We start from the raw sequence: 26904 nt of genomic DNA, 5'->3' as shown, positions 1-26904 counted from the left end.
AATAATGCTGAGCAGAGGGATCGTTGACTTGATGGCGTGTGTCCGAAGCATCACTCAAGGAAAATCAATGTCCCGACCGGGGACGAGGCACACGTCACTGTCTCCTGACGTAAACACGGAGCTCTGCTCCTGAAAACACAAAGATGGCTGCTTCTCTCAGCCGCAAAAACAGAAGGGAAAACAAAACATGCCCAGAAACGCTGCTGCTCGGCTGCAAAGACTTCAAGTTGTGATCGAGGCTCGAAAGCCGCTGTGAACCGCGTCCTCTCCTTTCATCTGCCTTTGGCCTCGCCGCTCATTTCCAGCACTACTGTACGTGATCTGCCTAAAGCTACACTCAGTTGGACAGAGGACAAGATGAAACGAAACGGCCAAACGCAGAAGACAGACATGAACCCTCGACGGGAGCTCCGTGCTGCTCCTGAAGGCAGCGCGGCAGCCATGACACTGCTGTCGCCTCCATCCTCCTCCCTCTTCCTGCCTGGACCCCCGTCTCATCCGCTTCCTGTCTTTCAGCCCTCGTCCTTCCTCACTCTCTTCTTTCGCTTTTAAATTGAATGAGGAGAGAGGGGAGGAAGGAAACTGTAGGAATGTGTTACCCAAAACTTTCCTGGGTGGAAATATTAAAGCCTTTAGTGACACAGATGAAGGGGTTAATAAGTCCCATTTAAAACCTGCGTTCTGCTCTGAAGAGACACATATCTAATGCAAATAGAGCCTGCATTCAAATCACGAAGGCCTAAATCCTACCACCCTCTTTTCATTTACCGCCCGGCAGCAATTACAGTATGTTTCTCTTTCCTCACTGTGATTTTTATGTTTCTGATTTCAGACAGTGTGTAACCAATGATCTGCCTAGAATTCCTCCTCCAGCATCTAACAGGAGACTACTGCATAAACCTTTAGCTCCAGCAGACCAGAGATCAGAGTCCTCCTGCCTTTGCTTTCATGCTTTTCAGTCTTCCTCAGCCCCCCCCACCTTTCACAGGTTTATCCCCGAGGCGGTTGTTCAGAACCACAATTATCACATCAATCAAAACACAAATGTATGAGCTGCCGACTTCAAGCCACCTGGTTTTCTCTGTCCCGGTTTGTCTCTCGCTCTGTTTCAACATCTGTCTTTCAGTGCCTCTGCTTTTTCTTCCTATTCCAACTGGTGTTTAAAATCGCTTAGGAACAAACATGTTATATGTATTTGGTTACTCTGGGGAGTTTACGCTTACAGATTAGAGACGATGAAGTGGATTTCCAGTGGAACTACTGACTGCGTGTGACATCCTGATAGTTTAAAGCTGATATGAAGAAGAATTGTTCATTTAGAGGCTGCGACACCTCTCAATCATCCTGTCTGTGTGCACTGTGCGTTCTGTTGCCCCATTTCATCAAACAGCATGCGAGGCCGGTCCATCTGTCCATTTGTGGGGCACACATACACACTGTGCGTTAAAACGAGCTCCATATTAATCCAAAGACCTTCTGCTTGTGTCTGCCTGCCAGCTCGGCTCTTTCATCACGCTACCAAAGCCTCATGTAGCGCTAAAAGGTGCTCCGCCGTGAAAACAATGGCTTCCTCCACACTTCCCCCCTTCCGCCCGTCACAAATTTTTGTCTGCGTTCCTTTGTCTTTCTAAACTCTGCCAGTCTCCGTCTATCTGTCCTCCCCATGATGATGAATTCCTATCAGCAACTTAATGTGGAAATTGCCTGGTGTTTGTTGTGGTGTATTGTGGCTTTGCATTTATTAAAGTGGGGTGGGGAACATAAAGACAAAGAGAGAAGCCCAAAATTAATGCAACACGGAAAGATAAATAAAGACGGCGGAGGAAAATGGAGGCGAGAGGAGACAGAGACAGGCTGGACCAGAGAACGCCACACAGAACAGCCCACGGCTCCCTGCCACATCCTTATCTGGTATCTAAGTTTATATTCCCTAAACAACTTCACGCACTGTTTGTGCAGCCATGTTGAGAGCGACTTTATCTCAAAGAAAAGTGTGGGCGCGTGAAGGAGAGGAGTGGTTGAAGATCAGGACAATCCTCGGTTTTCATCACCCAATGGACCTCATGTCACCTTTCAGACACGTCCTCATAATAATTAACGACCTGCTGAGGAATCTGCAAACCAAACTATATAATGTGTTAATGAGAAACAACTTTTAATTGGTGCCAAGAATCTTGTCTATCTCTGTGATGGTAAAACATTCAGAAGTTTCTTCTGGGAACTAAATATTTAACTTGTAGCTCTCATTCTACAATGCTTCCAAAATAAAAAAAACAAAGGCAACATCTGCAAAACAAACGATATTTAAACTATGCAAATTACGCGTTAAAAACTACTCTGGCAGTTTTTCCTCTAAAAGCCTCCCTAATCGAGCCTGATGCTATTAGACGTCATCTGCTCCACAGTGATGCTGAGCTGACACGACATCTGATTACATTAAACATAAGCCAGAGAGGTCGTGACTGCAGAGAGAGCAAACAGACGCACTGACGGCACAAAAAGAAACAACAACGTGGTCAAAGAGTTCTGACTGCTCAGAGCAGGCAGCGTGTAACATGAGAGAAAAGGATCTGAAACCTGAAGCTTATTCTCAAGGTGCATAAACAGCAATTAGGATTATCTGCCTGACATTAGGCTTTTACAGGTTTAAAAAAGGTTTGTTACCCAGTTTTCATGTGAGGAGCAAAAGGCAGGCACTAATGTAAAGAAATGCAAAACGAGGAGTAATGATGCTGCAAAAATGAAATAAATCCAGGTCAACAACCAAGTCAGACACATCTGGGCTAAACATGGAGTCGTAGCAGCCCCAGAAGGCACGACAGGCTGTCAAACACTGAGACGCGCTCACACCTTCACATGCAGACAAGAGTCACACTGTCAGTCACACTGACGGTGCATTTATAGAATCCATTTCAGATCCATGTCTGCACGGCACCAACGCTGCCTGTCTGCGTGTACGGTGACACAGTACCGACCCAAACGTCCAGATGACGGCTCCACGTACGAACACGCCGTCGCCTCCAACTCTGAAGGGGTCTTGTTTAAATATTGTGAGAAAGCTCAGAGTCCTAAATGAAAAATATTGGAAACTCTGCTCTTGAGATAAACAATACTAATAAACTGGAGGCTGCTCTTTAACCAAAAGCATGTAATCAATCTGAAGTATGTGCATGCACTGTAGATTAACAGTGACCCCACCCAAACAGAGATCAGAGCGTAGTCTCCCATAAGAAGTAAATCCCCCCTTGAGAATCATATTGCATTTGTTTAAAGCCCTACTACTGAAACACAACTAGCTAATTATGGCGTCTGCACACACATTTTCCTTGCTATGCCTGCATCAGTTATTCTCAGCCCACCTCTTTTTCAAAGCTTTGTCTGGGTTTGGGAACACTTCTAGGTTTTTTTTAGTTGCTCAGTTCTGTTTAACGTATATTTCTCCCCAAAACAATTTAATGCAAGACACTGTCTGAGTTGAGTATCATAACTTTGATTAAACATCATACCTCTGCCTTTGCGTCTGTTTCACAGCATGGTGACACGGCTGTCAATTCAGTCTCTGTACAGTTCCGGTCAGAATCTGAGAAGTGGTGCGTATCACACGCTGCAGCCCATGTTTGGGGCACATCCTCCTGAGGTCTACGAGCCTGTGCCTGGTTTGGCTCTGTCTGTGTAAAAAGGCTTTGCAGCAGGCCGGGCTCAAGCTGGTCGCCAGCCTGGTCTGTGGACACGAGTGGAGGAAAGTCGAGAACAGAGCCATCCGACTCCCAGTCACTGTCCCCTGTCATTGAGCCAAGGACAAACTCAACCCCATCCATCCCCGACTGGGTCCCCTCAGAGTAGGAGTCTAAGTCCTGAGTGTCCTCACAAGCTGAACCAACATCTGAGGGTCCAGGTTGGGGCCGTTCAGGTGCTGCCATGTAAACAAAGCTGTCTGGGGAAAGAAAGGTTCCATCCTCTGGGTCTGAGGAGCACAGTGTTTTAGGGACAGGACTGGGGGGGATGGAGTCGCCTAGTGGAGATGGAGGACAGTCACTGGGATACTGGGGAGGCACAGAAACAGCCAGGTAAACAAAACTATCCGATATCACAAAGGCCTGTGAGTCTTTACTATCCAAACCAGCTCCACCAGTGATTGATTCTGAAGGTGACTGAGGTAAAGAAAAAAGAGGAAGCAAATCTGGAGGAGGAACAGAGTCTAATTTTGGGTTGCCAACTGTTACTTCTGCTTTAGAGCCCAGATCACGGTCTTGTCCCGACATGTCTGCCCCTGAGACGACATCTGAGGGGACAACCAATTTCTGAGCATCTGAAGCAAAGGATGTCCTTTCTTTGTCACATGTTATTGCTGTGGCAGGCTCACTAAGGTCTGAAGGGAGAACATCTTCTTGACAGGAAGTTTGAGCATCCTGTGTATATTCATTGTCGATTTCTTTTTCAACTGTGTACACAGGCTCAGGGGACTGATCCATGAGAACTTCCTCGCTGCTGTCTGACCTTGGCTCAGATTGGTCATACACATCCCACTCCATTTCTAATTCCTCTTCTTTAATTGCTCCTTCATACTCCTCAAATTCCTCCTCCACTTGCTCAGCCTCCTCTGTGTAAGGGTTCAAAAGACTACAAGATGGTGAGGAGGCTCTCTCTGATGACGCACCACTATCCAGGTCTGTTTCTGTCTCTGCAGGTCTCTCCTCCTCATAGTCTGTCTGAGTGGCGTCTAAACCAGTTCTGTCCAGTTGGGACGTGTGGACCCCACTGGAGTCTGACTCCAGTTGTTGACCAATAGCAGAGTCTGTTGGATAACTCACTTCTTCATCCATTGTCTCTACCTTATTCTCAGTAAAGTCAACATCAGACTCTTCGTCAATGACAACATATTCCTTTTCACAGTCTTGTGCACGCATCAGGTCAAAGTTTGTAACCTCATCTATGTGCTCAGGGAGATTTAAATTTGAGTTTTTTGCAGTGTTCTCTGAAAAAACAATCTCTGGATCAACAGAGCTGCCTGAATCTGCAGGAAGTGTGTCATTAAAATCAACCGAGGCAGCCTCTGCTTCTCCCTCTCCCTCCTCTTCCTCTAAACAAGGCAGTGTGTAAGGATCGAGGGGTTCAGGGTCTACACTCATCTCCACTCCCTCCACTCCTTCATCCTCTTGACACTGCCTCTCCAGTTCAAGGAAGAGATCATCAGACTCAGCGCCCGAACTCGGGCAAGGTGAGGCACTTTGGGCACCAAACCCAGTAGGAGGAGTCAATAAAGGCCAATGTCCAGAAGAGCCTGTTAAGTCCCATCCCTCTGATTCCAGTGTTTCCCTGTCCCAAGACTGGTCAATGATTTCCCTGTTCTCCAACTTGAGAACTGCTTCCCACTCCCTTTCTTCCCTCTGAGCTCTCTCCTCCTCTGCTTTGTCCATCTCTTGTTCCCAAGTCTGCTCCCTCTCAGTTATGTTCACGCACACTTTCTGTTCTTCTTCCTCGAGTTCCTCAAGTATCCTGCGCTCGTCCTCCTCAAATTTAAGCTCTGAGGCAGTGCGTTCCCTGAGGTCCCCACCCTGGGCAGCCCAGCCAAGCAGCCCGTCATCACACCCTTCCTGGCTGATGCAGGGGGAAAGGGGCAAACCTCCATATATTAGCCCATCTTCCTCCTTCAGGAACGGAGAGGGGGGATCGAGGAGGTAAAGTGATTCTTCATCTGTGGCACCTTCCTCACCCAGCAACGGAGGCAACGGGGGGAGTACAGGGAAGTTGTGTCGTAGTCCAACCTGGGTTCTTCTTCCTGTTGTCATACTGCGGGGCCATGTGCGGGCCTTCGTAGGTGGACAGAAGACTGGCTTAGGTGGGATAAGAGGGGCACTGTCTCCTTGGTCATGGTCCAAAAGAGGAGAATCCCTCTCTGAATCTGAGTTCCTAATCAACTCAACTGTTTCTTCAGGGATTTTCCTTATTCCAGATTTAGATGAGCTAGTAGTCCGTCTGTGCTCGTGTCCTTTTCTCTCTATTTGCCTGGATGCACTGGGGCTCTGCTGTGGTGTGTTGTCAGAAACCTGGGGTAGCTGGGTCTGGCCAAAGGCAGGGGGCTGTTCTTTGGAAGGAGACGGTAGCACATGAATCTCTTTGTGTTGCTTCTGCAGTGCAGGGTGAACCTGCTTTGGCTTGCTGAGAAGATGCTGCAGGAGGGGAGGCACGGGGCTAACTGTGGACGCCAAAGAAGGTGAGGAGCAGACAGGGGGAGTGTGGGGAGCTGACGACAGGGGGGAGGGCGTATAAGGAGGTAAAGAAGGTGTGGATGAGGTGGGGGTGGATGGGGGTAGGTGAGAAGCTATAGGCTGCAGAGGAGACAGAGGATTTGTTGCCCCAGATAGACGCTTGTCTTCCACAGATGAAAATTCAAGTCTTTCTGCAAACTCTGGATAACTCGGGGGCATAAATGCCTTCCAGGAGCGGCGGTTTGGATTGTCCTTCTTATCACCCCCTTGATGGCGCCTCTTGGCCACTGCAGCTACCCCACTAGGACCAGAAGTGGACGGAACAATAGACAAACCTGAACCTACAATGCCAACTGGTGGTGGCATAACCTGAGGATCCCCAGTTAGTTTTAAGGCATCGAAGATGACCCTCTCATCTAGTTTCTTTATTCCTCCAGCATGATCAGTCATCCTGGAGACAAAAACACTTCCCAAATCAGCTCCGATGGTGCCGTTGCTGGACAGCGTACTTCCCTCTCCTCTCACCTCCCCACCAGAGCCCAGAGTGCTCCTCGATGGTTGACACAGTTTGGTCCCTTGATCAATCTGCTCATTGATGCGCATTGTATCATATATGGACCGCTGTGGGACATAGCAGTCCTCTATGTAAGCCTCATCCTCATCTCCTTTTCCCAGGCAGCGAGGGTTCTGTCTCAGACAGTCTGGACGACTCAAAGGCTTCCCCATTCTGTCCTTTCACTTAAAAAAAGGTGCAGGTTTGGCAGGGCACTTGCAATTTTAAAAAGCAAGGTGAACAACAAAAGGGGTCTCTGAATAATAAATACCCCCAGTACAATAATCCACAAAATCACAGTCCATGTGGCTGCAGTAAAAAATCCTTTGGGAGTCACATTCTAGAAAATATTAAAAACGTTATCTTCCACAGTGTAATTCCACTGGCATGTCCTCACATCCTTCCATATGTCACTTCAACAGCTGTACATTCACTTGGTATATCTGAGATGCTGAGCTGCATCTGTGAGGGAGTGAGCGGGACAGCCTGGCCCCTCCCTACCATATTAATCAGCAGCTCTGTTTATTTGAAAGGCTGTTAGAAGCGAGGGAGAGAAAAAGTCACCACTTCCCCCTCGGAGAAGTTCAAAGTCTAAGCTAAGGTGAGCGCCACGGAGATGACATCCCTTTGTTTTGCGATCAGAAACACTGAGTGCTGCTCGCTCCTCCATATTCATGTGCAGCAACTCATTCCTTGACCCCGTTTTTTTACTCTTTCTAAGCTTCTGCCTTCTTTCTTCCCCGTGTCCTCTTCTCTTTGTGGCACAACAGGGAAAAACACGGCTTGGACAAATCCAACAGTCTCAATGTGAGGAAGCAGGCAAGTGTAAGAGTCTCCTTTTAAGGTGAGAAAACCCACTCCGTTATATAAAAGGACGGCTGCGTGGGGTGCAGTGAATAGGAAAGTACAATACTCCAAGGATTTGGTTCACATTTACCTCTGTGTCAAAAAATAGGTCCTTAGAGCAAAGATAATTCAAATCAAGAATGTCCTTTAAAGCTTTCCAACAAATTTGTCAAAAAGAAATTTCTTTACCAAGTTAATGTCACGTTAAAACCCAGGATTCTGCTTCTGTCACAAGGAATTAGGTCCTTATACCTGCAGGACAAACCCTCATTAGTCTCTGACATCACCATCATTGTCAACAGTCTTCACTAGTGAACGTAAATCCTCTTCATGGTGCACAGAGCACTTCAACAGTCTTTAGAGAAAGTGCTAAATCCAGAACAAAGAGAGAATCCGTCTGAAACCCTGTCAATGCTTCAGATATTGGCTTTCATCCTGCCTCCTTCCCTCTCATCCTCGGATCACCGACAGCTCCGGGGGAGAGCTGCTACAGTAGATTGGAAGCAGGCAGGACCTCAGAGGGGGTGAGGCTGGAGCGAACGAGGGCATCTGGGGGCTGGATCCTGGAGCAGCCAGGCGAGCGGCGAGTCCAGAGGGCAAAGACCCAGACAGCGCTCCCGGCTCCGGCCCCGGCTCCGCAGCAGCGTCTTCCCCCTCTTCAGCAGCAGACGATCCCAGGACGCGCTCCCTTCGCCTTCGCTGCCGCCTCCTTGTTCCTGCTCTCGCCTGCGTGTGGAGCATGAAGTGCCACGCAGTCCCAGTTCCTCTTCTTTTTCTTTCTCTCTCAGATGTGTGGGTTCCCGAGCCGTTCGCTCCGTCTTTCACTCCGGCCACTACACAGCTCAAATGGTTTGCAGCTGCTAAAAAAATCTTCCTCTTTTCCTCTCGCTCTCTTGCTGCTCCCCCCTCGCCTCCTCTCTCTCTCTCTCTCTCTCTCTCTCTCTCTCGTCCTCTCCCTCCCTCCCTGCTCTCTTTGCTGTTTGTGTTTGAATTCAGCTCCGTTTGTTCTGTTTCCTGCTCTGGTATTAAAACACAGGAAGTGCTGCAATCATGCTGGGTTCCTAAAGCCCCCCCCCCCCCCCCCCCCCCAAAAAAAAAAAAAGAACCCGAGACAGCGAAAGGTTTAGAGGGAGATAAGTAGTGGTAGAGAGGGAGGCCGGGCGCTAAGAGGGGGCGTGGAGCCAGAACATTAGGACGTAGCTGTTAAAATGGTTTCCAAATAGTAAAAATAAAAAGTTTGAATTAAAGGCTTTGAGGCCAGACGGCTTTGCTGCAGGCACCATGCGATACAGCCTTTCCCCGACGCTCCCTGGCACCGATGCTCGTTTTGTAGTGATGCTAGATGTCTACATTCATCCCAGTCTAGATCCTCCAGAGGCACAAAAACACTGAGCTCTGCGAGCGAAATGATACAGAGTCAAACAAAAAGAAAAGAAAAGAGGAGTGAGGGAGGGAGGGAGGGAGGGAGGGAGGGAGGTGGGGGGAAGGGGCGGGACTCCTCGCCTGCAGGACAGAAAAGGCTTATCTGTAATGAGCTGTCGTTTTCCCTGAAGCAATAGTCCAAACTGTCGGCACAGGGAACTTAGTCCAGTCTGTTGATTCGCGTCCTCACGTCCTCCGTTTCCAGTTGAGCCCCATTTCCTTATTCCAACCCAGTAAGACTTAGTAGTAGCAAATGCCGGTGGTGTAAAAGGTCTGTGACATTCACAGGCTCCACTTGTGCATTCCCGTCTATGCCTCCGCTGAAACCCAACCCGGCCGGGGGTGAGAGAGGGAGAGGGGCCGGGAGGAGAAGGGGCCGCGCACAAAAAGGAGCGGGGGGCGCGGCCCAACAAACCCTCCGCAGCACGCGCTCCCAGACGGGGGATAGCGGCAGACATGGCGGCCCACGGAACTTCCAGCCACAGTTCCAGGCGCTCAGAGCCAGCGTCCTCCAGCGTCTGTTTGTTTAAAGCAGAGTGATGTGAGGTGAAACGCGGCCCCTCCGGCCCAAAACACGCGTCCAACAGCCACAAGAGAGGCTCTTTCTCTCCAACTGTTGCGCCGCGCCGCGTGGCCTGCATGTCAACCACGCTAAAGACTCCGCTCTTTCTCTTCAGCCGCCCACCCCCTCCCCGTCGCTGCCACTGCAGCTGTCATTGCCGCGTCCGAGGCAAACGTCTTCATAGAAACAACAGGGGTTTGTTGTTCGCCGTGCAGCCCACGCGCAGCCGAACAGTCGGATCCCAGTGTCCAGAGACAGTTAATGGTTAATGAAGAGGCAGAAAAGGCGATAAGGACTGGATCAAACTGGTGCCTCACCCCTTCCTTCCCCACCTCACCCACTGCTCACCAGTCGGTGCCTCCACCTGAACCCTCAGGATCCTGGGACTAAAGTTGATTAGTTGAACCCATTCATTCATTCCTCCGTTGTCACAGCTGGTTTGAGGATTTTCATTTTCTCCGGTGGTTTTTACTTCTTATATTCTCCACTTAAACGGTCTGTTCTCATAATGCTGTTTTGTCGTTATCTGGGTCTGAAGGCTGGAAACACTGATGCACGGCACAAAGCAGGTATTATTTGACTTTTCTGGGTCGTTTATTTGATCATGGGAAAACCTGTCAACAGGAAAATCTACTTTTCAGGGTCAATCCATGACCCATCTCTTCACAACATTGTCATTTAATGTCATTTTCTCCCTGAACTCTTGCTTTTCCAGCCTTTTTCCATTCCCCCTCGGTGCCCCTTCCCACCCCCTCCCTCACTCTCGTACCCACCCCCCTCTGTTACAACTCTCGGGGGTAGTTTTATATTAACTAGCAGAACATTTCACCTGAGTTGATGTGTGTGAAAGCATTTATTGTTCTCAAAGAGACGGACACAAAGAGGCCGGGACCCAGCGCACACACACACACACACACACACACACACGCGCACACGCACACGCACACGCACACCCAGTTTCCCACAAAGATGCACACAGACACAGACCTTTGAGCAAATACAGCATGAACCTCCATCACTGCGCTCAATAACTTCAATAAGCCCACCTGTCAATCATCTACACACATGATGGTGCAGTAGTTTGCAGTTTGTGTGCATTTTGATCTAACTGTAAATCCCCCCCCCCCCCCACCCCACACACACACACACACTGGTTCTTTCAGGCAAATAAAAGCTTGACTCGCTGCCAGGCCTGGCTTCCAGTGTGTGGGGTGGCATGTTTTTGTTCAGCTGGCAGCCAGCGGCCCATGTTACAGACGCTGCTCAATGTCCATGTGCGATTAATGTGTGGACGACTTTCCACATTATAAACACTCTGGAGGTCAATTCTCCGCGGTGGTTTACCCTGTTTGGGGAGTTTTCATGTGGTAAATGTAGGCTTATTGTGGTCCTGGCTCTCTGAGCTAGCAGCACCTGTGAGGCCGCGTGCAGAGAGGTCGCGCTGCAGGTCATCTCGCTGCTTTTACTCACACACAACCTCCTCCTCTTGTTCTTTGCCTTCTCCACCTCCCACACATGCACGCACACATGGGACTCTCCTCCTCGCAGGGAGCTCGCACCACCTCTACACCGGTTCATTCTCAGCACTGTCCCTTATCTTAACAGGAGTTAAACCGTACGCCGCTGTACAAGCAGGTGGATGAAGCAAAGCATTTACACCCAACAACTTAACAGCCTTCACGCTCATCTTTAAGGTCAGATTCTGTGAAGTATTTGTCCCACAACAGCTTTTGTTTATAGTTGGACTTTTATCTGATTTTCACTACTGGGTATTTACCAAAAATATCCCTTGTGCAATAAAAAAAGTCTAGTTCAGGATCGGTAAAGTAAGATCAGCTGAACTGCTGCTTACAGAGACTGCTCAACGCTGTATTAGAGTATGAGCTACAGTATCAAACGCCTCCTAACACGTCCCAAAGACGTTGATCAGATGAAATCCCATCCTACCAAGTCTTGTTGGACACAGCTTATAATAACATTTGTCCGAATCTGTGTCGGGGAAATGTTTTCGATTCCACAGCACTGAGGGAAAGAGTGAAGAACGGCAGAGTGCGAGCACTGGGCCGAGCTGCGGCATGCCTTTCTAATTCACAACAGCTGAAACAATTCGAGGCTCGAGAGCGGAGCGGCTGAGACGCTACACACAAACGCCAACGACTGCACTAACACGGAGCTCCACACTTATACAGTACCAAGACCACTCACTGATTCAGGACGGGCTGAGAAACACCCAGTAGGTCAGAGACTGGTTCAGCTACTGGTTTCCAGTTAGACGGTTATTAGTGTTTTACTAGTTCTTTACAGAGAAACAGACAGAAGCGGAGCAGTAGAAAACAGAGATGCAGACAGAGAAGGAGACCAGACGGGAAGCAGTTGAGGAAAATAAACAGCGCTGCCATCCGGATGATGGACGACTTGGATTTGTTGGGGAGTCATGGGAGGGTTACTGGGTCCTGACACACTGAGCTCAGGCCTCACATTCACAGGGACTTCCATAATCTGAACATTCATTCTGCCTGGAATTATTTAAGACACTAATGATTTAAACTCCAGACCTGAATAAAAATGTTATTCATGACTCATAATTCAAATACAGGCTACTTAGTTATGCCTCTGTCCGTTTTAACACAGGTGAATGTGCAATTATTCACCGTTGACTATTAGGATGTAGCATCTCAAGCCAAATCCAACCTCACAGGTGAAAATCAGGCCAAGGCCGAAAGACGAGCGCTGAGAGCAGTTTGGCTCAACTTCTGCTCCCATCATGAAATAGCTGCTGACACGGTCGGTGCGGGGAAGGACAGTGAGTCACGCTTACACAGCCTCTGAGCATTAAAGACGAGAGCCTGCAATAATAGAGACGAGGAGGCGAGAGATGTGAGGGCGAAGGAGATGGAAAGGGTGAAGACAGAGTCGCATGCAGTCGTGATTTAGGGCCGAGCTTCACCACCACTCAGACGCCCGTGCCTCCTGTGGAGCCTGACACCCGGACTCAGCAGCCGTTCCTGGGAATGTCCATGTGCAGACACAGGTTTAGAGGCTGGAAACACCCGGCGGAGTGTGTTTCCCATCCCACCCAGAGACTGCGCCAGCTGCTTAGGGAGCCGGGGAAGGAGGGATGTTGATGCCACACCCTGTGTGTGTGTGTGTGTGTGTGTGTGTGTGTGTGTGTGTGTGTGTGTGTGTGTGTGTGTGTGTGTGTGTGTGTGTGTGTGTGTGTGAGAGAGAGGAGACAGCTGAGATTCCGGTTGCACCCGAAAAAGCCTGGAATTAGAAGCATCCTCTGATGCAGCGCGTATGAACACACACACCTATCATCGACAGATTCCACGGTAGCACGTATGTGAGGCCATGTTTAAACATGTATGTGATGTTTAGCATAGACACAGACTCAACTTTTTTGATCACAAATCCTCGCTCACAACTATCACTGTAATGGCGTTATGCAACGACCATCGCTGATGTCCTACGACCACTAGTCTAAAAACTGACCCGGACTCAGCTTTCTATTTTTATTGTGGGAATTTAAAGTCACTATCCAGAGATTGCAGATCGCTTGTGTTCTGACTTTTGGACACAACCTTTGTTTTACTTTTCACGTTTCTGTGTTTGGGTGATGGGTTTTACCAGAACTCTGCATATATCAGCGCTGTGGCAGCGATGGGTCAAATGACAACGTAACAAGTCATTCATGCAGCTTTAAATAATTCCAGAAGTGTGAGAAACACAGTTTTCTCCAGTTGGGGAGTTTAAACAATTATGTGACAGAGCAACCGCCCACTCCCATGACCCGTCATCCCCTGGCTGCCCTCCACCCCCACCCCCACACCCACACACACACAGTCCCTCATCTTTCTAAGCGCTGGGATGACATCATCCCTCTGGATTGGAAATGGGACTGGTGAGGGGCGGGAGGGGGTTGTGGGGGGTGAGGGGTGGGGGGTGGGGGGAGGCCAGGGTGGTTTAGGAGCCAGACAGACATGTTTAGGTTTGAAATGAGCCGAGTTGGATCGGTTACAAGGAAGGAGACAAAGCAGAACCAGCAGCGAACCTTTTCATAGCTTATTTCTCCTTGATTCACCTTTGGACTATTAGAGCAGAGACGGTGTATTAGTGCAGTTATTCATAGCTAGATGACAGAAAACGGAGTCAAAAATGGGTCAGAAAAATAAGTCCCCTAAAATCTCTTCTATCCCATTATTTCCTTATCTTTCGCTCTGCAAATCTAAAGTCTGGCCCATGAAGACCCGCTGTCTATCTCTGGTCAGTTATTTTCGCTATTCATAACAATGCCCCACAATTATCTTCCTATAAAACCCCTCTGACCCCAGATAAAACACACAGCAGCCACTAAACATTCTGCCACAGCTATTACATCTGCAGCTCAGCTCCGGAATAACACGGCCGACACCTCTCCAAGCTCTGAGCCGTCTTAGTTTGCTTTAGGATTATGAGCAAGATATTAATATTTATTACAAGGGATTAATTAACCCAAAGCTCAAGCTAGAGTCTGCCTTTTGCCTTATTTAGTAGGAAAATAATCAAAAGGTGAGCAGGATAATACTGTTGTTTCATTGCTTATTCCTCCTTGATGATCGACCTGCTCACTGACACGCTTAATTTAAGTGCACAGCCGACAAAACACGGACGGAGCAGCTTCACACTCTTTGTCTGCTCCCGCTCTCCTTTTCAAGTGTAATGTTTCACAGCCCTCCCTCCTTCCTTCAACACCTTTGTATCTCCTCTGCACGTTTGTTCCCAAACACACATTCACTCAACTTGCTCTCATTAAAGGGATCTGCGAGGGGGGAGACGACCCACAAAAGAGGGAAGCGCTGAAAAAAACGCACACAAAGACTTTATTAAAGCCAGGGATAGATTCAAGAGTAATGAATATGCGTCTGTGTAAAAAAAAAGGGATAAAAGACGAGGAGGTAAAAAGAGGTTGAGGAGAGAGCAGCAATGACAAGTGAGGAACGAGGATGAAGAGACGCTAAAGTGTCGCTTTGATCCACAGCGTTTCTTAACAAGTGGAGCCAATCGCTCGCTGGGCAGGACTCCAGACGCGTTTCTCAAATGCACCAAAATGATCAGTGCTCACATCAAATGAGTCATCGTCATTTTCAAAACGCATAACCTTCTCTGAGCAGATGGCAGAGAACAGATCACTGTGCGTGGGGATCCTGCACATTTCCTGGGCTCTCAACTAAAACTTTTCCAAAGAGGACAGGATGTTACATCACGCCTCGAAAGCGGGCTTTTCGTGACTCAGAGAGCGGCGCGTCGTCCGCGGGTGAAGAGCGGGGCGACGGCGGCGCCAGCACAGCACATTCCTGAGCTCAGCCCTGTAATTGTAGACAGGAGAATACAGCGACGCATACAGCTGCTGGACGGCCAAACGCCACACAAAATAATCAATATATGTGATTTATCAAATGTTACCCTTTCAGCTAGTTTATACCAGTGGTAAATGATTTACTGTAAATGGATCAATCCAAAGAAATCTGACATTTACAGATCGTGGGACTGCATGTGTGAAGATCTGCCACCTCAAATATCAAATCAAATCTTTTTCGACGCCTCATAAACATTGGTTGTGCAGAGCGTTTCACGATTCAGAAGCGCGTCAGCAAAGAGATGAAAGCGTGACTCAGCTCACCACCGTCACCAGGAGACTCTAACGCTGACTGGGACTGCTCACATCTGCTGTGTCCAGTTCGTGTCATGCGGAGGAGCGTCCTTTCATCTTTGCTACTGCTGCGGTTTATTTATTACAAACAAACTAATGCAAATCTGAGTCTCATCCACACATCCACACAGGCCTCATCCATCACCACGAGCAGCAGGAAGCAGTCCGTCCTACCTTGAACTCCCGCAGCTGCTGCCTGATCATCTCCACCTCTGTGCCAACCATGCCCTGTGCATTCAGCCCCTCTTCGGCCCTTCCCAGCATGCTTTGCAGCTCCGTCACCAGCTTGTAGAACTCCCGGACCCTCTCGGCTGCGTCTTCGATCTGGTCCAGTCTGGCCTGGCCGCGCTCACTCAGCTGTCAAACACACACAGGGCAAACGGTCTCACTTTGTGGATTTATCCGCAGCCACGTACATCCTCAGCACCGTCCTCCAGGCCTCTCACCTTGCCAGCCTGCCGGCTCAGAGCTTCAGTCTCCCTCTTAAGAGCCAGGAGGTCGGGGGACGAGCCCTCCCGCCTCAGCATGGTGGTGCATTCTGAGGCGTGACCCTCCAGCTCCGTCCTGAGGCCCGCCAGACGGGACAGGAAGCCCTTCAGGGCGTCGGCCTGAGAGGCCAAGGAGTCAGCATCGCGCCCAACTGGGCTGAGGGAGTCCAGTTCATCGTCAAGGTCAGCGAGTTGTGAGAAAACGTCACGCACGTGAGACTGGACCTCGCCGACTCCCTGAAGCCGAGACTCCAGGGAGGAACAGCAGTGCTCGATCTGAGGGAGGAGGAAAAAGGACACGGTTCAGAGTTGGTGACACTGAAATCTGTTCAATCACTTCCAGCACAAACACCTCACTATGAGCACGGGTAGTGATGAAACTCGGCCCTCGATGATATTTACAAAGATTAGCTGTGATTAGATATAAGAAAAGCTGAAGCAACCACTGGAACCAAGTAAAAAGCTGACTTAAAGTTGCAGAGGCTCTTTCCTGTAGATGCTTCAGTTTACACCTCAAACTCTGATGAACAATGACCTTATACAGTAGAACTACTGTAGGACCAGCAGCCGACAGTGAAGCTGCTCTGCTCTGTGTCAGCTCTGACGCTTGTCTAAGCACACGCACACTGGATCTGACACCTCTCACACTGTGGCCCGTGGTATAAATAGTTCTCCTGGTTGTACAACTCAATCAATTGTGGAGGTAACAGTCATTTATAATTGTTATGGCTTCTGTTCCGCAGATGCCTGCTGGGTGGTGAACCCTTCACTGCAGCGAATACAGACCAGGTACCAACACAATCATTACTGCTAAGCATGATATATACAGTATTTTAATTCATTCATCTACCTACTTAAGCAAAGTGAAATGCTGGTGATTAGTTACTATAATAACATTACTTTCTGTGTCTGTGTTTCTCACCTTGTCAGTGACGTCAGCAAACTGTCGCTCTGTGTTTCCCGCCTGCTCCTGAAGCCTCTGAGCTCCCTCTGTGCCGTGTCCTGGAGTCTGCGGCGCATCCTGCACCAGCCCCTGGACCAGGTCCTTGAGGTAAACCACCTGAGGCTGCAGGGACCTCAGACTCTCCTGCTGACTTCGCAGCCTCTCCAGGCTTTTAGCGCTGCACGCCTGCAGAGGAAGTAGGACAAATAAACAACCAGGCTGCCTTGTTTGTCATGTTGAGGACATGTCAACATGGGAAATGTTTTTACAGTACCTGAGGTCCCAGGGCCTCCTGGACTTCAATCTGGTGTTTGGCTGCCTCTAGCCTCCTCTCCACAGTCTGTCTGCCCTCTTCAAACTCCTTCAGGCGACCTGCCAGTTCCTCCAAGTGGGAGGTGCGTTTGTGGAGGCTCTCTCCGAGGTCGTCCACCCTGCGGTTCAGCTGGGCCTTCTCATCTCGAACCTAACAATAATCAGTTTACATCAGATACACTTTTCTATTCACAGAATTTAACCCAAATGCCATAAACATAGGTATTAAGCAGAGAGAGCACCACTCCATCTAAAAGTGTCACAAACCAAAGAGAGGAAATCACAGTGTGAAGCTGGAAACATTAAATTAAGTACACACTTCTTCCTCGCCCAGGCAGCACTGCTCCAGCAGCTGATCCGCTGCTGTATTGAAGGACTCTAGGAGAGGCTGTCGTCGCTCAAGGTCCAGCGACAGACTCCTGGCCTTTTGCAGAGCTTCTTCCAGGTTTGACGAGTCTAGTGATGGCTGGATCTCTCCATCTCTCCCTTCGCAGGCTGCTAACCACGGTATCAGCTCAGCCTTGTACTGCTGGTAGGTTTCTGCTTTGCCCAGAGTGCTTTTCAGTTTGCTCTCTCGATCCGAGATCCGCTGGTTCAACCCTTCCCAGTCACACCGCAGAGACGCCAGGCGGGACTGCAAAGCAGAGCGCTCATCTCCGCCTGCTGGGAGACTGGCGAGCAGAGACGCCCCCTCGGCTTGAATGAGCTCGTAGGAGCCTCGCTGGCTGGCGGCGCCGCGCTGCAGCGCGTCCGTGTGCCCCAGCAGTGAGCGGATGGCCTCCGGCTGGCAGGGCAGAGCCTCCGTGGGATCTCTGGGACCAGACTGCTCGTCAAGCCAGGAGCGCAGCTCCTCAAACATCTGCTGGAACTGCTGGGTGGACGACAGGGCGGCCTGGAGCTGAGACAGGCCATCGGCTGCACGAGAGACAAGAAGGCAAGGGATTAGGAACATAAACACAACCGTTTCAAACAGAGGAGCACAAATACTTCTTGATGTATTCATTTCCCTGTTGTGTTCTCTTGTAATCAAAACACTCTGCTTTATGTTCCCATTATAGCAGCAGAGGGATTACGGTTGAAGAGGAATGTTTAGCAGCGGATCCATTAATGTGGACAATTACCATTTTGCAAAAAAAAGCACAATAAACAGCACCAACCAGCGCGTTCCTCCAAACTCCTCAGGGGCCCGCTGACGCTCTCCAGCCGCTTGTTCAGCTCCTCCTTCAGGTAGGGCTCCGCTACGATGGCACTCAGCTCCCGGCAGAGCTTCTCGGCCTCAGACAGCTCGGTCCGACGTCTCTCCAGCTCGGAGTGGATTTCTCCGGTTTCCTGAAGGCGACGTTTCAGAGCCTCTGGCTGAGCGCTCAGAGAGGCCTGAGCGTCCAACCGCTCACTTAGAGCTGCAACACTGGAGGAAAGTTCTCGCAGCAAGGTCTGGAGAGGAGAGAGGAGCAGTGAGAAAGTGGACATGGGCATGTAGTTGAAAACGTTGTTCTGACGGGCCTTACCTGGTACCGTTGGCTGGTTCCCAACGCCTGGTCGATGTGATCTGACCTCTGCGTCAGTCGATTTGTTAGATCCTCCCACTGCTGGGAGATGGAGCCCAGCTCTGACCGCACCTCCTCCAGGGCCTTGGGGTCCTGGGCAGAGTCACCGGTCGGACAGAGGATTCCCTCTGCAGACTGGGTCAACTGGTCAAACTGTGGCCGCCGGGTCTCAAATTCACGCAGCATGAACTACAACAAAGACGTATTGAGAGAATAAATCATAAAAAAACATGATTCACTGACTGCAACAGTGGAAGCAATAAAAAATTCCTCATTCAGACTAGAATCTTCATGCGTGGCCACACGTGTTCCTCTTGTCTGCTGTACCTGTGCTTGTTGCTTCTGTGTGTTGAGCATGTTGGGGTCGATGCTCAGCGGACCCAGGACACTCATCATCAGCTCCTTCTCCCTCAGCCACGGGCCCAGCTGATTGGCTGCCGAGGCGAAGCTGCCCAGCCTGTCGGCACACGTTTCGAGCTCCGTCTGCCTTTGGGCTGCAGTCTGATTGGCTGCCTGCCAGCGTGAGTCTGGGGAAAAAACAAACTACACAGTCACAAGACTGCTAATAGAGACTGCTTTGTGTATTCGTCACAGCAGCGATTGGCTTCTGTTTCCTCGTCGCTTCTATGCTTTTGTCCCCATCTCACTTGGTTACTTATGTTTCAGCCATTAAACTAACTAAAGAGTGTGTGTTCAGGCCGTGGCTTTGAAAATCCACTATGAAATATGGAATATAAAAGGTCTCTTCTTGAATTTCACCTTAAATATTTCTTACTGTTACCTCATAGAAGAACCTGGTAAAAATATCAAGCATGAGAGTGAACAAATAGCTTTGACAGGAACACTTCCCACTCTCTCCCTGGATAATATTGATCTCAGTTTCTCTTATATTCTGCAGCAATGTGCCACCTTCTGTTACTCAGACGGGAGCCTTCCTCGTTCATTTCTCCTCTTTTTTATAGTTTTAAATTCCTTTAAAGTTATTTGGACTTTCTCAGGCAATGTGTTCATCATCATCATCCATTAGTGAATTCACATGCCCGTACTGTAGGTCAGTGAGGTTCTGCAGATGAAGAACCCATTCGTCCCACCTATTTCTTGCAGCTGTTGTCTCCAGGTGTCGGCCTCGGGAGAATCTGGGTTTTCAGCAATCAGCTTTCTCAGAGTGCTCTTCAGCTGCTCTATCTTCACAGAGTTCTCAGCCAGCTCAGACAGTAGGGCCTGGATACCAATGAAAAAGTGTGCATTCTGTTCAATATCACAAACGCATTGTCTGATTGAGTTTATTCATGATTAAAGTGAATCCTACAGCAGGATCTTGGGTCACAGACCTTGTTTGCCTCGGCCTGGGCACGTACCACCTCAGGTCTGGAGGGGGAAGCGGTCTGTCCCTGCTTCAGGCTGTGTTCTTTGTCCGCCAGCCAGTTTTTGAGCTCCTCTGTGCCCTGTCTGGCCTTTTCCCTCAGGTCAAGGGAGGCCTGCTGGTGACCAAGACGCTCCTTCAACTCCCCACCCAGAATCTCATACCGACCATTCACATCAGACACGGCCACCTGAAGCTCTGTGAGGTCTAACAGGAAACAGAGCGAGGAGATGGTTTACAGAAGAGCAAACAACAGATATACAGTGAGAACAACTAGCAGAGTACTAGAGCGATGCACAAATAAGTAGATTTACCCAGAATTCATCAGAGTAGTCTAGTCTATTTACAGTAGCATTGACAGATGTGTTGCACAAACAGTTGACACATGCACAGAAAAATGTTACACTCTATGAAAACTATGAAACTAAAAAAACCCATACTGATAAAGTTCATTCAGTGTTTGTTCAGGTTATAGAGATTGGTCATGGTAGCAATAGAGACAGACAGAAAGCTCTCACCTTTACAGGTGTGAATGCCATTGACACTGCTGGGACCTGCTGAGCCATTGATTTGGGGAGAACCTGGGAGAAAGACACACGTGGAAACAGAGTCCGCAACGAATGCCAACACATTTAGAGCTTAGGTAAAAGCTTGGGATGTTCCAAATAGAGGGACAGATCAACGACGACTGACACTGGACAGGAGCAACGGAAACAAACCCAGCAGTGACCGAATTACCAATCACCACGATAACGTTTGTTTCAGCTACATCACTTGTTGTAAAAACTGACTGATTTCAACTACAGGAAAGGGAAGCGCTTTGTTTCCGACTGTGACCTACCAGTTTTGGGTTGAGGAGCAGTGATGTTGATGATGAGGGACTCCAGCTCTGAGCCTGTCTTATTCAGCTCCTGAACTCTTGTTCCCTGAGACTCCCAGTCATTCAACAAGTCCTAAAGGCATAAAATCACACAAGTCAGGTCAAGTCGTAAGACCCTTCATATTCATTTATTTGTTGATAAATTGTTAAACAAACACCTTAAGCTGCTGAACTCTTCTCTGCAGCCCCTCGATGTTGAGGTTGGCCTCTTTGGGCGGTAGCTGGTCCTGCGCTGTCTCGAGCCACCTCAGAAGTGAACCGGAGAGGCCGCGGAACTGAAGCAGCTGCTGCTCGCAGGCCTGGATGGCAGCAAACCTGTGTGCACAGGCCAGAAAGCGAGGAGAAGAAGGAAAGAGACTGCCATAAGAACACGAAAATGAATAATGGCTGGATCGCCCCTTTAAATAAACACAACAAACCAGCACACAAAGAGCTATTGAGAGCTCAGAGGTCTAAGGTTCACTCTGGCCCGAAGGCTGAATTAACACAGCCTTGACCTCCTTCTCTTTGTATGTGATCTATGTCTGGGGCTATGGCTGGAAAAGTGCTGACTGCCTGTAGACAAAACAGCCCAGAGAAGTGGTCTGGAGTGGAGCAGTATCATTATCATGTAGCTATTTTCTCCCCCTCGGGATTGGAGGCTGGGAGTTATCGGAGAGGCGACAATGAGCCATGCCCACACTGCTTATATTAGTAACCAGGCGCGATCATCAGATGCACACATGACTGAAATACTAAAAACCCATCACTGTGAACATGCACCGTGAAGCCAAGTAAATCTCATCAGTTAACACCTGATGGAGACATTTTTATTTATATTACACACTGTACAGATTAACTGGACGTGTCTGCTCCTCCAAATTCAGGTATAATGGAATAACTTGGAACCAGTCTGATGGTATTTATAAATTCCCAGTCCCCCTGCTGACAGGCTTCATGTGTGGTTGCTCACTGATAGGACGTCAGATGGGGTCGGCATGGCAACTGGTGCTCGGTGAAGGCTACAGATTTAGACACCAAATTTTGGAAATGCCAGAAGCATAATCTGCTCTGCTGAAAAAGTCCCTGTTTTTATAGTCATCATCCAAAACATCTGACTCCATGAGATGCTGGCTGAAGGTAAGTGACCTTCCCAGAATTAGGATAAGTATAAAATGTCAGTATCAGTCTCTTTATATAACTACATCTTGGTATCTGGTGCCCCCTGGCGTGTTTCAGGGTGAACTGCTGATGTGTGAAAACACATTTTCTCTCCACACGTCACCTTTCGTTGACATTAGCTTCCAGCTGGGTGAACTTCTCAGAAACCCCTCTGACGTTGTCCAGTAAGCTTTGTGTGTTACTGAACGCTTTAGACTGGCTCAGCTCGGTTCCGAGATGGCAGAAGGACTTCAACTGGCCAGATTCCTGCTCCAGCTCTGCTCTGACCTCCTGAGGAGAGACACAGGTACAAATAGTGGTAAACAGGCAGACGATGTGAGCACGGTTTAGGACAAACATGCTCTTCTTAATTAAACCCGGCTCCTCTCCTGACCTCTATGGTTTGCCTGTAGTCATCCACACTGCGGTCCGGCTGGCCCACGGGGCCCAACGCCTTCACTCGGCTCTGGGTGAAGACCTGGAGATCGGTCCCCAGCCGCTCGTAGCTCTCCAGTCTGGGTAACAGCCCTTTGAGCTCAGCTTCCCTCTCAGCCTGACTGGCCTGAGCAGCAGCATAGCGCTGACTCAGGTCATCTAACGCCATCTTGAGGCCAGAGGCTGTGGAGGCGTCCGAGCTCTGCAGGAGCTTAGACACAGAGTCCCGCGTGGCTTCCACACTGCCCTGCCTGGAGAGCAGCTCCTGACGGAGCTTCTGTGAAGGAAAGAGGAGAATTTATCTTTACTTAAACAAAACCATCTCACGCCACATCCGTTCGGCAACAGTTCATTTTCGCCGTTCCTGACGGTCCTACCTGGTTTTGGGTGAGAGCGTCTTGAACAGCCTGGGCAGTGGCCTCCACTGGTCCAGGGTTCACAACCAGTTTGTCCAACCAGCTGAGGAGGCCCTTCAGACCCTCCTGGACACTGACAGACTGGGCCACGGCCGTCTGAAGCTGTTCGGCTCGCTCAGACACAGATGCAGAGAGGGAACCGAACCGCTTCTCTAAACCGTCTGAACAACGGAAACAACAACGGAAACAATGAGTTTTACCAACTCAGAAACATGAATGTCAAAAGTTCGCCACTAAAGGATTCATTAGATGAAGCTACCTGCAGCACAGAGGATGTCGACAGCCTTCAGTGAGGGAGATTCGTCTGCGCTGACCAGGTCTTTTCCTGCTCTCTTCACTCTCTCCACCTGCACTGATCGCTCTGCCAGCTCATCCTGCAGAAGCTGAAGACACAAGGCACAAAATGTCGCCAAGACGCCTTTTTTTTTCAACATGAACTTATGTTATCGTCCACCGTGTGCTCACCTGTACTTGTCTTAATGTGGTCTGCAGGTTCTGTGGGTCCGTGTCGCCACTGGGCTTGGCTATGCTTTGGTTCTGTTCCTGGGTGCTCAGCCAGGAGTGGAGGGAGACGACCTCATCCTGATACTGCTGGTACCGCTCCAACAGGCCGGACAAACGGCTGCCCAGTTCTGACGACTGCAACCACCAACAATTTTAATCTATGTCCAAATTTAACGTGGAAAAACTGAAGCATCGAGCAAAGCTACAGCCGAGAGTCACTCACCTTGGAGTGTAGGGTCGTGTATCTGTGGTTGGCATCCTGTAGTTTCTTAGTCACCATTTCCTTGGTGCTGTTCAGAGCTGGGTCTGAACCACCAACCTGCTCCTGGGCTCCTTGAACAGAGTCCAGAACCTTCTGACCGGAGATGGAGACGAAACGCAGGTCGGCCTTGTGGCAGATGACGTCCTCAGCCAGCTGGAAACACACAAACCGCTACAGGTGAGAAGAAGCAAAACACAAGCAGTCGCGTCTGATAGGAGAGTCTGTGTATTGTACGGAACCTTTCTGTGCTCATCCAGCCTGCACTTCAGTCCTTGTGCATCGGTTTCCCCTTCACCAAGAGAGTGGAGCTCCCGCTCACTCTGTTCCAGCCAGCTGCACAGACTTCCATGTTCCTGGAGGAACTTTGCCAACTCGTCCTTCAGAGTCTCAGACTTCCTCAGACGGTCCTAGAAAAAGCAATTTCACTTAACTGAATAATGTCAATAATAATTCTTTCCTCAAAACAACCCTACTCAACAGTAAGAACCTACCTGGCAGCTCTGCAGTCTGTCCTGGTGCTGTGCCTGCAGCTGGTCCAGGGCAGCCCGGAGGCGCTGCTTCTCCTCAGGAGGAACGGTCGCGTCAGGCTGGTCCAGGAGCGAGCGCACAGACTGGGAGACCTGGAGGACTTTAGCCTGTTGAGACTGAAGCTGCTGAAGCTCAGCCTGTGCGAGAGGTGAAATGTTAGTCTGTTAAAAAGCCGGTGAAATCGCAACACAGACACAGATGAGACATTCCTACCTGCAGCATCTCTGCGCGTGACAGGACAGCGCCCTCTGGTGGCGAGAAGGATGCATCGACACTGTCTGCAGGCTGTTGAAGGCAGGACAGCTCATTCAGAAGAGAGTCAATCTGGCCTCGTGTCTCCTGGAGCTCCTCCACCGCCTTCGCCTGCAGCGAAACATGAACATAAGAACATTAAAGGAGGAATAATTACTGTGAAATTAAAGCATTTGCATTTAAACAACCTCCTACCCTCTGTGTGTTCTGCTGCACGGTGGTGTTGATAGTTGTGTCGAGCTCAGACAGTGATGTGTTTGCTGAGTCTGTCAGGGAGCTGTACTGCTGCTTCATCCGTGTTAGCGCCCCCTGCAGGTCCTCCCTCTCCTCTGGACTCAGGCTGTCACCTCGCTCTGCTAGGAACTCCTCTATGGAGCGGACGGCCTCGGCGATGGCCTCGCCTTTGCTCTGGAGGTCTCTTTGTGCTTCCTGAGAGGAAATGATGTTGTTGGGTCAAACTGTGGCTGTGCATCTCCATGTATGATTACAAACCTTTATACATTTCGCACCTTGAGTTTGCGCTGCTTTTCTTTGAGGACGGTGACGTCGCCCGACTCCACCCCTGCTTGTTGACTGGCCAGCAGACTGGCAGCTCCAGCCAACCACTTGGTGAGACCCTCCAGTTTCTGGGAGCACTGGGCTTTCTGCTGTTGAACCACCTAAGAGCAAGAAAGGAGGCGAGAAGCCAAAAGGAAGAACGTGAAGACGCAAATGAAGATGCTTGTTGTAACAGATCATGAGCCTGAACGTGTCAGATCTTTCATGACCGTAACCAGTTTTTACGCATCGTACAAAAAGCAAATTAAATGTTCTTTTTCCCCAAGAGGTACAGTATCCTTGTGAGGTGCACACTTTGCTGAGCTTTGAGCAGATTGTGTCCAGAATTCACACACACAGGCAGACACACAGACACACAATACATTGTATTTTGACTTTAACATCTCAGACAAGCAACAACAAACAATAAAAGATCCAAATCAAAGAAGTATCTGTTCGCTGTTTTTCCTCTTTCTTCTGAGTTCAAGCGAGGCAAGAGGAAAAACAGTTAAGCGTTTGTAGCCAGCGGGGCCGGTCTGCTGTCAGACCTGGCCTTTACCGCCGCGACACAAGCCATTTCCTTCAGCAGCAATCTGGAACAGCAAGGCAAAAGGTTAATGACACACGTTACTGACACATGCAGAGTAGCAAACACTTGCATATGAGCTTGTGAGGTCGACGTGAAGGTGGAGATACTGAAGCCGTGGGTGGTGGGACAATGGTGCAGGTTAGCTCGTTTGTATCGGGCCATGATTTTACATGAGTGTATCAACACAGTACTCAGGTCACTTCAAGTGTGTTTAGATGTATTAGTGAGAAAACTGCAGCTCAACACTGAACCAGTCTGACAGCTTGTTCCAAACCTCTCGCTGCATGGTGCTCTGCCGCTCCCTGTCCTCCTGCCGCCCTCTCTGAGCAGCGAGGGCCTGGGCCCAGGCCTGGGCCTGACCCCACGCTCGGTGGAAGTCCCTCTGGAGCTGCTGCAGTTGGCCCAGAAGCTGGCGGCTCTGCCCGGGAGCCAGGTCCTGAGCGCGCTCCGAGACCAACGCCTGGATGTCAGAGGCCACGCTGCCGACCTCACTGGAGCGAGCCATCAACACAGACTGAAGCTCCTTCAGAGGCAGGGAAGCAAACATAGCAACAGTATTTACAGGACTTGACTTGTAGATAGAGACGGTAGCTCATGCTCAACTCACCTCGCAAAGCTTGAGCTGCTGTGTGAGCGGATCCTGGCCGTCACCTTTCTCTGCTTCGTCTTTCTCCATCTTTGCCATTGCTCCGTCCATCTGAGCCTCTGTCTCTCGCAGCCAGGAGAGAAGAGCCTCCACTCTTCCTCCCAGTGCCTTGTGTTCAGCTGCTACTGCCTCCTGCAGCAAAAAAACAATGTTACAGGTTCACACCAGTCTAACTAGTGCAAATAGAGAACTCAGTCTCATTCGTCTCTACCTTGTACGAGTCTCTGTGGCCTCTCAGACGCTCAATGACCCCCTCAGAAAGGGCTCTGGCGGCCTCAAACCCTCGAGCCAGGCTCCGTGCGTCCTTCTCCAGGGCCAGTAGGAGCTGTGGAGGAACATCTTTAGGCTCGGGCTCCACGAGCTGCGCTGCAGCCTCTACTTCCTTGGCAACTTCAGGCTCCAGGTCACGCAATTCAAAGTCCAGCGTCTGAGACAGATTAGGAGGAGAAAACAAAGGTTTTCTTGACCTACAGCTCAGTAAGACAATAATCCTTAAATCAGATTTCTTGTTGTTGTTACAGTAGTAACCAAAGAGACATAATTCGCCCTCACTCATGCACAGCTGCATTGAAGGAATAAGTGCTGTTTTACCTCTGTCCTCGTGATAACATCATCCAGGGCTACGAGGCTGCGGCCGACAGACTGCTGCTGCTGCTGCTGCTGCTGCTTCAGGCGAACCTCGATGTGTCTCACCACAGAGACGAGGGCCACGATCCGCTGGTCGAGCTCCAGGCACTGCTGGCGCTTTAATGACGACTGTAGGAACAGCACCATAAGAATA

General features: G+C 49.6%; 1 protein-coding gene across 31 annotated transcripts in view; it reads right to left on the bottom strand.

Annotated features, from left to right (window-relative positions):
- macf1a (microtubule actin crosslinking factor 1a) overlaps positions 1 to 26904 on the bottom strand; it is a 137059-nt gene that overhangs the window by 22813 nt on the left and 87342 nt on the right. For 30 of the 31 annotated variants that reach the window (XM_055513007.1, XM_055513008.1, XM_029166137.3 and 27 more), the window contains 28 exons: positions 26715 to 26879; positions 26335 to 26550; positions 26085 to 26255; positions 25752 to 26000; positions 24861 to 25010; positions 24547 to 24780; positions 24313 to 24462; positions 24063 to 24236; positions 23811 to 23978; positions 23533 to 23724; positions 23271 to 23444; positions 23065 to 23188; positions 22767 to 22966; positions 22349 to 22666; positions 22079 to 22245; positions 20973 to 21129; positions 20776 to 20887; positions 20453 to 20515; positions 19903 to 20141; positions 19663 to 19792; positions 18899 to 19098; positions 18533 to 18760; positions 18182 to 18458; positions 17344 to 17939; positions 16987 to 17175; positions 16692 to 16898; positions 15728 to 16045; positions 15456 to 15638 (listed from right to left, as the gene is read on the bottom strand). In XM_055513007.1, coding sequence (XP_055368982.1) covers positions 15456 to 15638; positions 15728 to 16045; positions 16692 to 16898; positions 16987 to 17175; positions 17344 to 17939; positions 18182 to 18458; positions 18533 to 18760; positions 18899 to 19098; positions 19663 to 19792; positions 19903 to 20141; positions 20453 to 20515; positions 20776 to 20887; positions 20973 to 21129; positions 22079 to 22245; positions 22349 to 22666; positions 22767 to 22966; positions 23065 to 23188; positions 23271 to 23444; positions 23533 to 23724; positions 23811 to 23978; positions 24063 to 24236; positions 24313 to 24462; positions 24547 to 24780; positions 24861 to 25010; positions 25752 to 26000; positions 26085 to 26255; positions 26335 to 26550; positions 26715 to 26879 — 5751 coding nt within the window. The remainder of the gene's footprint in view (positions 1 to 15455; positions 15639 to 15727; positions 16046 to 16691; positions 16899 to 16986; positions 17176 to 17343; positions 17940 to 18181; positions 18459 to 18532; positions 18761 to 18898; positions 19099 to 19662; positions 19793 to 19902; positions 20142 to 20452; positions 20516 to 20775; positions 20888 to 20972; positions 21130 to 22078; positions 22246 to 22348; positions 22667 to 22766; positions 22967 to 23064; positions 23189 to 23270; positions 23445 to 23532; positions 23725 to 23810; positions 23979 to 24062; positions 24237 to 24312; positions 24463 to 24546; positions 24781 to 24860; positions 25011 to 25751; positions 26001 to 26084; positions 26256 to 26334; positions 26551 to 26714; positions 26880 to 26904) is intronic. The other variant, XM_055513014.1, reaches the window with a different exon arrangement.

The sequence above is a fragment of the Betta splendens genome, chromosome 11 (assembly GCF_900634795.4).
Source record: "Betta splendens chromosome 11, fBetSpl5.4, whole genome shotgun sequence".
NCBI lineage: Eukaryota > Metazoa > Chordata > Actinopteri > Anabantiformes > Osphronemidae > Betta > Betta splendens.
Note: the sequence above shows the minus strand (reverse complement) of the source record. Positions and strands in the feature narration are given on the sequence as shown.